Source organism: Trichomonas vaginalis (assembly GCF_026262505.1).
Source record: "Trichomonas vaginalis G3 chromosome Unknown ctg_76, whole genome shotgun sequence".
Classification (NCBI taxonomy): domain Eukaryota; phylum Parabasalia; order Trichomonadida; family Trichomonadidae; genus Trichomonas; species Trichomonas vaginalis.
Window position 1 is genome coordinate 1,073 of NW_026529163.1, and position 13,334 is coordinate 14,406.

At 36.7% G+C, this 13,334-nt stretch overlaps 9 protein-coding genes and 7 pseudogenes across 16 annotated transcripts, besides 1 other annotated feature; 9 read left to right on the forward strand and 7 right to left on the reverse strand.

Moving 5' to 3' along the window:
- Window positions 1-13,334: part of a mobile genetic element that runs on past the window's edge.
- TVAGG3_1067900 lies at window positions 258-835 on the forward strand (annotated as a pseudogene). Its single transcript has one exon. A coding segment is annotated over exon 1 (578 nt).
- Window positions 1,121-1,684, reverse strand: TVAGG3_1067910 (uncharacterized protein; the record flags this gene model as incomplete). Its single annotated transcript, XM_051256261.1, has 1 exon — window positions 1,121-1,684. The coding sequence occupies one exon, from the start codon at window positions 1,682-1,684 to the stop codon at window positions 1,121-1,123; it is 564 nt and encodes a 187-aa protein (XP_051076513.1).
- Window positions 2,098-2,410, forward strand: TVAGG3_1067920 (annotated as a pseudogene). The gene has a single exon. A coding segment is annotated over exon 1 (313 nt).
- TVAGG3_1067930 (uncharacterized protein) lies at window positions 2,517-2,669 on the forward strand (the record flags this gene model as incomplete). Its single annotated transcript, XM_051256262.1, has 1 exon — window positions 2,517-2,669. One exon carries the CDS (start codon window positions 2,517-2,519, stop codon window positions 2,667-2,669), a length of 153 nt encoding a protein of 50 aa, XP_051076514.1.
- TVAGG3_1067940 lies at window positions 2,689-3,272 on the forward strand (annotated as a pseudogene). Its single transcript has one exon. A coding segment is annotated over exon 1 (584 nt).
- Window positions 3,758-4,810, forward strand: TVAGG3_1067950 (annotated as a pseudogene). Its single transcript has one exon. A coding segment is annotated over exon 1 (1,053 nt).
- TVAGG3_1067960 lies at window positions 4,990-5,447 on the forward strand (annotated as a pseudogene). Its single transcript has one exon. A coding segment is annotated over exon 1 (458 nt).
- Window positions 5,470-5,715, reverse strand: TVAGG3_1067970 (uncharacterized protein; the record flags this gene model as incomplete). The annotated part of the gene is made up of 1 exon (XM_051256263.1): window positions 5,470-5,715. The coding sequence occupies one exon, from the start codon at window positions 5,713-5,715 to the stop codon at window positions 5,470-5,472; it is 246 nt and encodes an 81-aa protein (XP_051076515.1).
- TVAGG3_1067980 (uncharacterized protein) lies at window positions 5,746-6,009 on the forward strand (the record flags this gene model as incomplete). The annotated part of the gene is made up of 1 exon (XM_051256264.1): window positions 5,746-6,009. The coding sequence occupies one exon, from the start codon at window positions 5,746-5,748 to the stop codon at window positions 6,007-6,009; it is 264 nt and encodes an 87-aa protein (XP_051076516.1).
- Window positions 6,058-7,366, reverse strand: TVAGG3_1067990 (annotated as a pseudogene). Its single transcript has one exon. A coding segment is annotated over exon 1 (1,309 nt).
- Window positions 7,394-7,783, reverse strand: TVAGG3_1068000 (uncharacterized protein; the record flags this gene model as incomplete). The annotated part of the gene is made up of 1 exon (XM_051256265.1): window positions 7,394-7,783. One exon carries the CDS (start codon window positions 7,781-7,783, stop codon window positions 7,394-7,396), a length of 390 nt encoding a protein of 129 aa, XP_051076517.1.
- On the forward strand, window positions 8,031-8,609 carry TVAGG3_1068010 (uncharacterized protein; the record flags this gene model as incomplete). Its single annotated transcript, XM_051256266.1, has 1 exon — window positions 8,031-8,609. One exon carries the CDS (start codon window positions 8,031-8,033, stop codon window positions 8,607-8,609), a length of 579 nt encoding a protein of 192 aa, XP_051076518.1.
- On the reverse strand, window positions 8,639-8,839 carry TVAGG3_1068020 (uncharacterized protein; the record flags this gene model as incomplete). Its single annotated transcript, XM_051256267.1, has 1 exon — window positions 8,639-8,839. One exon carries the CDS (start codon window positions 8,837-8,839, stop codon window positions 8,639-8,641), a length of 201 nt encoding a protein of 66 aa, XP_051076519.1.
- TVAGG3_1068030 (organellar and viral DNA polymerase type B) lies at window positions 9,362-9,772 on the forward strand (the record flags this gene model as incomplete). Its single annotated transcript, XM_051256268.1, has 1 exon — window positions 9,362-9,772. One exon carries the CDS (start codon window positions 9,362-9,364, stop codon window positions 9,770-9,772), a length of 411 nt encoding a protein of 136 aa, XP_051076520.1.
- Window positions 10,208-10,902, reverse strand: TVAGG3_1068040 (annotated as a pseudogene). Its single transcript has one exon. A coding segment is annotated over exon 1 (695 nt).
- On the reverse strand, window positions 12,038-12,469 carry TVAGG3_1068050 (Poxvirus D5 protein-like family; the record flags this gene model as incomplete). Its single annotated transcript, XM_051256269.1, has 1 exon — window positions 12,038-12,469. One exon carries the CDS (start codon window positions 12,467-12,469, stop codon window positions 12,038-12,040), a length of 432 nt encoding a protein of 143 aa, XP_051076521.1.

Here is a 13,334-nt window from a genome sequence, read left to right on the forward strand (position 1 = left end):
CCTTAAACAGTAAAAGTGCCGTTGGACATACACATACATCTTCTGAAATAACAGACTTAAACGTTAGCCTTGAAAAGAAAGCAGATAAAACATATGTCAATGAAATATACCAAAGTTTGATAGGAACAACAAAAAATATTGAAACTATTGTTGGTGACTTTTCTGTCAATGAAGAAAATAAATATTTTAGATGGCAGTTTGTACATTCCTTAAAAAATGGTATACGGTATAAACTCATTCCGAAAAATAACAATGAAATGTATGTAAGCTATATAAAGAATAATGGTACACAAGTTAAAGTTCCATTAGACAACAACTGCTACTTAAACTTATATGGAGACGAACAAAAGAAATATTTCCGAGTTTATGAAATGGCAGATATGACATTGCCTGACCCAGCTCCAGCACCATATTATTATGACTATGTAGATGACGAAGGAACACTACATGCAGATGAACAAAAGCAAACATTATATTTAGATTATTATAGATATAAAAGATATAATGCAATAGAAAAAACGAGAATAGTATATTATTATATAGATGACAGAAATAAATATTATAGTCAAGATTTTACCTACCCTGAAAACATAAGATTATATTATAAAAAATATTCTTACACAAACCAGAAGAAACCTGAAATAGTTGCACTATATTTTAAGTTCAAAAGAGACAATCCTATAATGTCTCATATGTTTGATTTAATGAACCCAGTAGGTTCTATTTATACATCTATGGAAGCAAGAGGTCCTCAAGTAATGTTTGGTGTTGGTGCATGGGAACAAATAGTCGACAGGTTTTTGTATTGTGCAAACTCTTCAAAGGAAACAGGTGGTTCGAAGAAAATTAAAGAAGCAAACCTTCCACCGCACACTCATACAGGAACTACAAACTTTTCTGGCGACCATAGTCACTCATTAAGAGACCACCCATTATACAACTCAGAATATTATGCTGGCAATGACGTTTTATCTCCAGATTATAACCATTCAGCAAAAAAGACTTTTCGACCAACTGAACCAGGAGGAAATCATACACATACTTTCACAACAAATCCAACAGGCTTGGGTAAAGAATACATGCCACCTTACATGACAGTTTACGCATGGTATAGAATTGCTTAGTCGTCATTTTCAACTTCTTTAGCATATTCGTCAGGAGTTGTCTTATATTTGTTAGGAACTGTCTTTGAAAGTATACCACCTTGAACTTTGACAAGTTTGAAACGAGGTCTGACAATAGTAGTTTTATCTTCTGCTTGCAGTGTGTACATTTTGCCATGTTTGCCTAAAACTTCATAATATTCTCTTGTATACTTTCTTCTATTTTTACGAACACGAATGTGAGTACCTGTCGGGTTCCCATTGTTGTCATAGTCAATAGTATTTTCATATGGGTCGCGTTTAGGTATTTCTATTTTTACTTTGTCACCTTTCTGAAGTTTGAAGCCCGGCATTCTTTCTTGTTTGTCTCTTTTGACTAAATTATTAAATATATAGTCTTTCTCTAAGTCAGGGTTGTTTTTCATTTCTTCGGGGGAGTGGTTTCCCAAACCTTTTTGTTTACGGCTATTGTAAATATTTAAAACTTGTCTCATCTTTGCCATGGAGAAGTGTCTATATTTGTCGTCATATGACATTTCATTTGCTTCACCACCTTGTGGTTGGTTTAAGTCTCTTAACATTTTTATACAACCGTCAATGACACCAAGAGCAGAATGGTTTTGGTCGACAATGAAATATTGGTTTACATTTTTTGAACGCAGATAGTTTTTTACATCATCTGATTTGAAAGAACTTTCACAGTCAGATGTCAGTTTTGTTGGATGGTATTTGTCAACGAATATTGTCAAAGCTGCTAAGATATCTAAAATATTTTTGGACTGTAATGGTATGGCTTCACAGTATCTTGTGTTTTGACCGACAAATATTAGCCAGTATGGTGGTCCATCTTCTCTATACCTCGGAATGTTTTCCAAGATATCCATAAACCAAGCATTTGGTGTTGAACTAAAGATTTTTATCATGAGTGCTTTTTTTGTTGCCTTAGAAACATAGGGGTCCTTGTTTGGATTCGTCATTTTTTATCCTATAAGAAATGGGTTTATTTGGCGCATTAGCAGGAGTTGCATCCAGATTTTTGCCCGCAGTGGGAACAATAGCCAGAGGTGTATTTGGAGTTGGAAGGAAGATTTTGAGTACATTAGGTATACTTAAAGAGAAAGCACAACCTATTATACAAACTGTACAGAAAGGTTGGGATGTAGCACGAGATGCAACAAATCTTATTCCAAATCCTGAAACAAGAGGAAAAGTTCAAGGATGGATGGACAATGTAGGAAGACAAGCAGGAAACTATTATAACAAAGCAAATGACTACTATAACCAAGCAGGACACTATATGGACCAAGGTGAAAGATTCTTTAACAGAGGATATAACCATGCACAACATGGGTAAACAATAACCAACCTCAACCGCCTCAAACGTGGGGAATGTAAATTTTTTACTGAGATGAAATGAACAATACAGCATTGAGACAAATGGGTTCAAGATGGATTTGTCGGCTTCCAGCAGTTACACAACGTGTTTGTCAAGTTCTTCCTATACCTCAGGAAGTTTTAGACCGACTTAAAAAACAACAACAACCAGTTGAAAACAAACCAAACTAAAATTTTTTACTGAGATGAAATGACCGAAGAAGTTGAAACGGTAGATTTGACACCACAAACAAAAAGTTCAGAACCATTGTCAAAACCTGTCAAAGAACTTACAGATGAAGAGAAAAATTCAATAATAGAAAGTGCCAGGTCTGGAAATACAAACCCTAACTACAAAGTCACTTTTCATAAAAATGGAACGGCAAGTATCTCAAAAAAGAAACAGACTCTCACAAATAAAATATTGAAGTCTGAAGGAGCTTTCGAGACAACAGATGGAAAAGTTTACTTCACTGACCAACAGTTCATTATAGAACATCTCATTGACTTAGAGTCGAAATATTCTAAACTTTACAACAAACACAAAAAGTTGAAAGGAAAACAAAAACAAATGGCATATGATATTTATGAAGATGTTGACGACACAACTGTTCCTGCAAGTGAAGTAAAGTCAGAGAACCGAAAAGTGACGAAAAACCGATAGAAGAAGAAAAACCAAAAACTGAAGATAAACCAAAACCAAAGTTTAGTTTGGAAACTAAACCAAGTCAACCTTCATTAGCTGGTATGGGTTGGCGTCAAAGACTTATGGCAGCAGGCGGTTATGTAAAGTAAAGAAAAAAATATTTTTTTTTTTTTATAAAAATGCCCCCATATAGAATGGATAGAAAGTCTGCTAGAATAAAAGCAGAGTTGCAAAGATATGGTTGGAGAGTTTCGAAGAATTTTAAATATAGGAAGGGAAGACCCATAAAAGTCTATGACAAACTGGCTGGTCTGACCTACGAAATGGATTTGGAAACAGCACGTGCAAATTATCCAAACAGACTAGAGAGGTTAGAAGAAGAACGTCTTATGGACATGCCTTTCGATGTTAGTGAACCTCAAGTTGAAGGACACGACGGCTTTGCCAGATTCTACTGGAAACATGACGAACAATTGCATCCTTTGAGAAGGAAAAAAGGTAGTGCAAGGATGGTCCATGCTCCCATGGAAAGAACAAGATATGCATATGAAAAGTATCGTGAAGTTAGAAGTCAAATTACATCTGTCGAACCTTTACAGTAAACTTTGACGAAGGAAAGAACAAAGAAGGCTTCATGGGTGTACTTGCTGCAATTCAAGACGGAAATAAGAAAGGACACAATCTCAGATTGACCATAACGGATTTGGATGGTCACATTTACTATGCACATGGCAATGTCACAACAGCTGCAATGCTTCTTGACGCTTTCAAGACTACAAGAGAGAAAAATGGTTGACTCCTCAGACATTTTGAATGCAATTGAAGGAATTGCAAGTGTCAAGTTCGAATGGTACCAACCTAACCCTCAAGCAGTCAGACAACATGCTGGATACTTTCCGTTCATAAATAAGTCTGACATTGACTTGACAAGGTATGGAATTTACAATTCAATTGAAACAATTGTCAATGAACCTTGCATTCTTACATGTCTCAGGAACTCTGGTCTTGTTACAGATGAGAAGATGAAGTATCTTGAGTCATGTGTGAAGACAAGGTACATTCTCAGAGGTCAATTGGCAAAAATTGCACCGTTGGCAAATGTCAATATCCGAGTCAACATACCTACAGCTAAAGGTTTTTCACATGACGACTATGTTGTTGACAAAGACTTACCATGGTTGAAGATTGCAATTGTCCACAACCACTTCATGTTGAACGAAAGTCTTACAAACCCATTGTTCGGAAAAGGCAAGTGCAACATTGTCAGAGCTGTAAACATTCTTTTCGAGAAAGGTTTGTTGGAACCAATTCCAGATGACAAGCTGACAGAAACTTTTGTACCAAAAGACGAAACAAACTTTTCATTGTTAGTGAGACCAAAAGTTGTTCCAGACAAAGTTATAGCACAAAAGAAGTACACAGTTCCACAAGGGGTTGGTATGTTCGGATACCAACCTGAACCAGAAGAACTTCCAATGAGGTTGCAAGAACTTCAAGATGCTATAAACAAACTTCCATTGAGACATCCAATTGACGTCAAATTGTATTGGAGAGCATCTGAGTTAGGTCAGAAGGTTTTATATGAAACAGGTTGCTTCGACGATGTTTATGAGATAACAGGAGAAGTTTCTCAGAAGATAAGAGACTCACTTGAATTTCCACAAACTGGACCAATTGGTTGCGACAAGTTCGACTCAGATGAAAAGATATACTATGTCGACCTTAACGCTGCATACATGAGGTTTGTCCAATATATTCGACTGGAATTCCAAACGAAGATGGTGAGTTCCCGGGAAGGAACTATACAGTTGGAAAAGTCATACAACAACTGTATGATATTAGGAAAGCTTCAAACCCCAAACTTGCATGACACTCAAATTGCTTATGAATTCGACATGGGATATTCCATTAAGAAACCTCAAGAGATGAAGAGTAAACATTATGAGAAGGTCGACAACTTTGTTGAAAGGTTTTCTCCTTTTGTTTTGAAGTACGAATTCACTCAAGGTCAAAGTGGCTTAGTAACCACATTAAAACCTATTGTCGAACATTGGTCTTACCCTCAGTTCGCAAAGGCAGTCCTTGACAACTACAACAAATTCTTCTCCGAAGTCAAATCCAAAGTGAAGGTTTACTATGAGAACATTGACGCACTCATGACGAACGAAGAAGGGTACAACAAACTCATTGAAATGGGAATGGTCGGTGAAAAGATGGGTCAATTCAAATTGGACAAAATTTTCACCGAAGTTCATGTCCTCTCCAAGCGTAAGTACTGGGGCATACTTGAAGACGGCACAGAAATAAAACATTGCATGAAATAAAAAATTTTTATTCGAATTTGAATTAAAATGTGGGAATTCTTGGGAACGGGAAAGGCTTATTTACTTGAGGAACAGGTAAAGGTGGTGGAGGTGGAGGTGGTGGCAACCAGTCCATTTTATATTCCTTCCTAGCTAATTTCCGTTTAATTTCATGGTCGCCCTCGGAGTCTTTGAATCGGACAGGTCGAGTTACACCATTCTTGGTCTCAAACTCATATATAACCTGTTTGTCTGTATTTTCGTCGACTATGGCACGAGACACGAACATTGACCAAACGGACAAAAAGTGTCATTTCGGATGGTCACGCAGCCAATCGCATTCGAGCACTTCGAAGAAGCCTTACGTTCCAAGGGAGAGGGTGTCTGGTGCAAGGCAGAGGTCATGAAACTCTACGAGCAGTACATCCTCAATGCCTGGGAGGACAAATCGTCCTTGGATTGGCAATTCTACCAACTCCTCTGGGACGACCTCCTACGCAACTGGGATAACGAAAGAGCCCAATTCAAAGGTCGGGAACTAATTTTGCAAATTACCCTTAATTTAACATACTTATCCAAATAAACACCTAAATTTACTTGGGGTTTTCCCCTAAAATAAAATTTTTTACTCTTAGAACCACTCGAGGTTCTCCTTACGGTTGTTGAGCTTGTCACCGTCAATGTGTCTGACCCTCGTCTTCTTGTCTGGATTTGGAACCCATTGCATACCGACAAGCCTTCCCATGGAAATTGAACCGTAATTCCGAAGGTTAAGGTTCAAGTGTCCCAAGTTGTTGAGGACTGGGGTAAGAACCTTGCCTGTCTCCTTGTTGCGGATTTTGTATGGGTAGGGTTGGGAAATTTCATAAGCGTCATCGGCAACAAGGTTGCCCAACTTCCTTTTCTTCGTGTTTCTCTTCTTCTTCTTCTTCTTCCTCTTCTTCCTCTTCTTTGATAATACCTTCGGCAATTCTGTGTTCACGAATTACGGTGTTGGAGGTTCTGTCCTTTCCGAGTACCTTCCAGATGGTGTCAATCTCTTCGAAGAAACGGTAGATGAGTCGGGCAAGGTTTTGGTTCTCTATGTTGTATTGGCGCAAGGTTTCCGCGAACTCGTACAGGACTTTCTCATTGGAAGCTTGGTTCGTGAGGACATTGGCTTTGAGATTGGTTATCTCGAACATAAGACTATTTTGGAGAGTCTTAATGGAGTTTGTCAGATGAGCGTTCAATTGGGCAATTTGAATTTGAACTGGGCGCTTGTCTGGCAACCTTGAAAGGACATCTGCCATTGAGTTTGGCTTCGGTTCTTGTTCGGACATCGAAAAAATGAAGTGGTTTGAGAATGACGGTTTTACTTCAAAAAGCTTGTTATGACGGTTAAGTCATACAACAAGTTTAAAATAATATCTTGTTCTTCTTCTGAACGTTTGTTGTCTCTTCCGATAAAAGTTTGGAACATGAGAACCAAAAAACGTTTTTTTGAGATTGCGGAAGAGTTCAGGCAAACGTTCATATTCCGGATATGTTGGGAGCAGTTCGAAACATCTGAGCTGACTTTCGGACAAAATTGGGACAATGTCAACAAATTCATCTTTGGTCGGACTGCTTGAAGGTAAGTCCCTTACATGTAAGTAGCTCTGGTAAAGTCTTCTCATTTCTGCTAACTTTTGGAGTATAGCTTCGTAGTTTAGAAGTTTTAATTTTAATTGTCTTATTCCACTCTTGACATCTAAACGGTAACTATCCATGAGGTCAAGAGTAGCTTTGGTAGCTTTAAGTGGAGCTATCTGTTCCTTGACTCCTGCAATTTTGGTTGCAATTGTGATTTGAGCTCCTTCAAGTTCGCCGTCTATGTCGTTCTCAACGTCTTCAACTATGGCTTGAAACTCTTCATCGGTCCATTGAGATTGGTGTGGGACGAATTTAACTTGCTTCATTCAAAAAATGAAAAAAAATGTTTTTACTCAAAACGTTAAGGTTGACTGAACTGGTTGGATGTCGCCTTCACAGGTTATGTAGAACGGCTGACCCGAGAAGTGAAGGAGAGACTGAATTGCCAATTTCATATGGGGTAGGGGGTTCTCCTTGTTTGGTATTTTTATCCAAGGACGTTTGTTTAGGAACTTAACAAGAGTTTCTCTTTTGGCGTCCTTTATGTCGTCGAAAGGAGTGTTTTCTGGTATTTGAATTGGAATTCCAGTCGAAGTCTCGAGATTCAAGGCAGCCCTTCCAGAAATAGCGGTGAACTTGACCTTGGGCTTCATTACCCTGCGCAAGTACTGCTTAACAACTTCATTTATCTCTATAAGGTAAATTGCCTCGTCAAATCCTTCTGGTATTCCGAGTCCTTCCATCCGACAGGAAAATATTTTCCCGACAACTGGAAAAAATTTTCCGGACAAAGGGAAAAAATTTTCCCGACGACAGGAAGAACTCTTCCAGTTGTCCGTCCGTAAACCATTCAAATTTTCGAAAATTGAGAACTTTTTGGTCGAACTTCAGAAAAAGTTTTTCCTTCCGACAGAAAAAGTTTTTCCTTCCGACAGAAAAAGTTTTTCCTTCCGACAGAAAAATATTTTCCATCCCACAGGACACAAACGAATGTCCCACGTCCCACCAACCCAGTCCATTCCCGAACCAGAGGAACCGAAAGAACCACAACAGTCTCCTCAGCAACCTCAGTTCCAGCAAGTACCTCCGATTTACTACCAATTTCCACCTCAAGGTTACTACCCACCACAAGGCTTCCCGAACTACCCTCCTCAGCCTATGCCTTACTTCCCCAACCCTTGGATGTTCCAGCAAGCTCCACCCCAGCAATTCCAATCTCAATCCAAATCGAAGAGAGACCAAGAGTTCGAAGAAGGTCTGAACCGCTTACGCAAAGATTATGCCACAGCCCCTATGGAAGACGACAGGCTTTCAGTCTCTTCCCTCAAATCGACCGATTCGACTCGTACCACAGATTCGGTTCGTGACCGTGAAGACTACCTCAAGCAGTCTGAGAGACTCTTCATCCTACAATCATTTACAGTTGGAGCTCTCAAGAACATGCGCAATTACGAAGGTCAGACACCAGCTGGAGACCGCAAAACAGACGTACTCGCAAGAGCCGTCCAGCTCGTCAAAACAAAGACTGAGATAGTCGACTTCATTCTTGCAGCTTGCCCATACAAGTAAAAAAAATAAACAATTACGAGTTAAACTTTTTATTCTTTCTTTTCTGAGTTGTTTAGAGCTGGTTTCTCTTGTAGGAACCTTTCGTACTCTTCCATGGTCATGTAATTGCGAATTTGGTACGCAATTCCAGGTTCGTTGTTTTTGAACCTTACGTATGTAACGCTTCCATCCTCCTCAGGGAAGTAAGCTGCTAACATCTGACCAAGTTTTCTCGGTGACTCGGAGCTCATAAAAATGTCACTTTTTAAACGTTAAGTTTTTAGTCTTATTTTACCCTTTGTTTGTCAAGGTAGTATTGGAGCGCAATTTCTCCAAATTCTCTGTGTCGGAGTTCTTCAGCATTTTCCAAGGTGTACCTGGAGAACTCAAAGAAGTTGTCAAGAAGATACTGCCATGCTGCTCTTCTGAGTTCGTCGGTATTTTGGAAGTGTTGCACCTTCGAGTCTTCTGACATGAAAAAAATGACACTTTTTCATGAATTTCCTTAAGACAGAAAAAATAAAGTTAGTTTTATTTTTATTTATTTTTTTATTTTGTATGTAAGAACAGAAATGACAAACATTGAGTTTGAAACAGTTAAAAAGATAGACAATGACACCAAATTGGTTAGAATAGGTGATTTAAACGTAAGATACTCAAAGAAATACAACAAATATTCTTTGTCAGACATTTTATCTCCATCTGGAAAGAAAACATACCATTGGGTTGGAATTGCTTCAACTCAGAAAATTTTGACAAGAAATCCTGAGCTTATGATATCGGTAAGATTCTATGGAACTACAGCATATCTCATCGACAAAAGTCTTATACCAATAGTTTTGTTATGGATTGACCCAGTTGTTGGATATAACTTCATAACATATGGTTCATTCGATACGGAACGTTGCAGTGAAGGCTTACTTTACATCGTTCAGAAACCGAAGGACTTCAATACAAAAAGATATAAGATAGGAAGGACATATAATATAACTCAAAGATATGACAGTACAGTCAATAGAGTCAAGGTTGTGTTCGTTAATGATATGAGAGCTGCTGAAACAGAACTGCTTGAAGTTTTTGAGAAAATGTATGGTGCTCCCATAAAAGGTAAAGAAACGTTTGAAGTAGATGAGATAGATAAAGCTATAAAATTATTTGACGAAGTTGCTGAAAAATACATGTAAAGCGTTTATTTTTGGTCTTTTGTGAAAGTCAGAAAATAACGCTAATTTTTTATAAAATTTGACGAAGTGCAAATCTTCACTTCGTGTCATAATGTAAAAATAACGCTAATTTTTTATAAAATTTGACGAAGTGCAAATCTTCACTTCGTGTCATAATGTAAAAATAACGCTAATTTTTGACGAAGTGCAAATCTTCACTTCGTGTCATAATGTAAAAATAACGCTTACCATGTAAAACCGAGAGAAGAGATTCCGTATGAAAACAGTGAAGAACAGCGAGTACGTAAAAAAACGTAGTCGCCAAAACTCTATGAAAACAGTGAAGAACAGCGAGACCGACTTTTTTCTGGGTCGCCAAAACTCTATGAAAACAGTGAAAAATAACAGAGTATTTTGACAACTTCAAACAAGCAGGGTAGATGAACCATTTATTTTTCAAGCTTGACTTTTTACAATTTGAACTTTGTTTGCGTAGATATGAATTCTGAAAGAAGTATGAGGGTCTTGTATGACTTTATACTTCTCCCATAGTTCATATCTGTCAAACTTACCTGCCATGGACTCTTTCATAAGTTCCATGAAATCGTCTTCGGACAATCCGGGGAAAAGTATAATGTCAGTCAGTATTCTCTTTACATCCTTACTTAAACTCTTTGCTGTCTGTACACAAATGACAACTGAGATGTTAAAGTGTCTGAGCTTCTTAAGAATTCGACACATATCTTGTTCTCTATTCTTTAACAAAGGATGAGAGGCGAAATCATCTAAGATAAGAAGACATCTATGAGGGTATGTCTTCCAATCGTAAGATTGCAATTTCTTCGAAATGTATTCTATCTCTTTCTGTTTGTTTCTGAAGTGTTTCTTCTCTAATATTCTCTGCATTTCCTCATTTGGGTCTTTAAACTTAGAATTTATATACTCATTTATAGCATTATACTTCAAAACTCTTCTTTGGTACTTCTTTATCCAATCTAACAACTCAGTATCCTTTATACATACTAACTTAGACTTCTTTATAATATCTTTGAACGAATTGACGGTTTGGTCAAATTGACCAGAAGTACTACAAATACAACTAACTCATAGAATGGGTTCTTCTCATCTAGTTCTTGTTGTTGTGCAGCCATTTTAAGATAAGTGAAAGTCTTACCCGACCCAGGTGGTGCAATTAGACCTGTTATACCATTCTGAGCAAATAAGAACTTGTCATGTATAGGTTTTATCTGAGCATTTTCTAACTTCCTCTTGTTCTTGTTTAAAACATTCTCAAATTTTTGTCAATGTCAGCAAACTTTTTTTCTAACATATTTTTAGAAAAATTAAAATTTTTATCTTTTAGAAAATGTCTAGCGATTTCGCTATCTATATTCGAGACAAACTTTTCGACAGCAAAACATCTGTCGACCATAAAATCTTACATAGTGTAAACAAGAAAGGTGAATTTGTTCTAAAGTTCTGTTTCTGGGAATATGACAAGAACCATAAAACATTAAGCAGAGCAGTCTTAAAATTTGTCAATGACAGACTTGTTGACAGAGATGACGCCGATTGGAAAGATGAAGTCCAACAAAAGTTCTTAGAATGCAAAGAAGACACATGCGCTGTTCTTGAAGATGAAATAGAAAACAGAATAGAAGAGCTATTAAAGGACAAAGAACTTTTACAAAAATATGGTTCTGAGAATTTGACATAACTCCACCAGAAAAGAAGAAGAAAAAGAAAGAAAAGAAAGTAGAAGAAGAGAAGAAAGAACCTGAACCAGTTCCAGAGAAAAAGAAATTTGACATGTAAAAATAAAATTTTATTTTTAGAACATTTCTGGGTCAATGTCAATGTTCTCTTCCTCTTTAGGAGTAAACACTGGCTTAGACTCTAAAATCTTTTTACCCAATTTACCTTGAACTTCTACAACTTTAGACTCATAATATTCATAGTCGTCTGCTTTCTTTGGTTCATAAGGTATAACAAGTTTGTATGCTTTGCCTTCTTTAAGGTTTGAAACCTTCTGTCAAAACTTTCTTTGACTGCTAACAAACCTTCTATGTCTAAGTCTTCAAATTTCGCACCATTTTTAGTCACAATAGCAAACTTAACTGGTTCGATGTTCCAAACTTTGCTGAATGAAGACTTTTCAAAATGGTAGAAGTAAACATTCAAATATGTGAATGGGTCTAGTTCTTCTTTAAGTCCTGACATGTACTTGTTTACTGAATGAATTTCGTCATCTTTTCTATCGGATAAAAAAATATTTTTTTTTAAAATTTACTCAGAAAAATTTTTCTTTGTATATACACCATTCTGAACATCTAAAAGACTTTTGACATTTGCCAAGAATGTACGTTTAGAAGCTGCCATATAACCATATTCTTGACAATATTGTTTATACGAATCGTACAATGACCTTTCATCTAAACACTCAAAGTCAGTTTCATCTATGAACAGTTCATATACACTCTTGTTTGCTTCTAACAATGTTTGTCTCTCTTCGGTATGTGGAATTTGTCTTGGATTGAACTTAGAAATATCTAATGTCATAAAATATGAGAACAAGTGGTTGTAAAAGTCAGATGTCAAAGTTTCTGCTAAGTCGTCAAAATATTCTGTATCTTGCATATGAGAATCTGACGTTCTGACAACTACATATCTTCTGTCAGAACTTTCTAACTTCATCGGAACAACATTGTTTGAAACCATAATGAAGTTTGCAAATTTTCACAAACTCTTTGGTCTTTATACTTTCTTTCAACAGCTCCAACTTTGTCTGTTATAAGACTCTTCAAAGCATCTGAGTTCAAAACTTTTGTTGTATCTATACTTTGAAGTTCATTGCAAACTATAAGTTTCATATTCTCTATTGAGGAGTTAAATTTACCGCAGATGTTTTCTAAGTTTGTCATATTAGGGTTCGAATAACCTTCTAACAGTTTGCATAAGATATCTGTAAGAATGTGTTTCTTACCTGTTCCTTGTTTTCCAATTATAATGAGAGCAGTTTCATTTTTAGCACTTGGATGTTGTAAGATATTTGCAAACCAACATAAGATATACTCATAAACTCTTTTCGTTTCCATTGCATATAATTTCTTTGACATGGTCTAACCAAGCTTCTATAATATTTTCTTTCCATTCTACTTGTTCATATTTATATCCAGTGAAGATAGAATAGAAGTTTGGAGAAGGTGTATAAAACTTTATACCACGAACTGAAAAATCTTCTAGTTTTGACAATAAGATATCCCAAGCATCTAACATCTTCATGCCAACTTGTACACTTTTATTTTCTTAAGTTTCTGTCTACATTCTTGTTCTGAAACTATTGTTGCTCTTGGTTTGTTAAAGACAACATCCCATTCTTTCATGACATAACATTCTGGGCAGAGTCAACATAAATGACTAAACGTTTCAAATTCTCGACTGCTTTGTTATAGTCTCTAAATGGACACATATTTCTGAATGCTTGGAAGTCATAAAAATCTGAAACATCTATTCTGTACATTTTTATAAAAATAAAAAAAATATTATTTTTTTATTCTTGACTTTGTTGTCCATTTGTTGCATT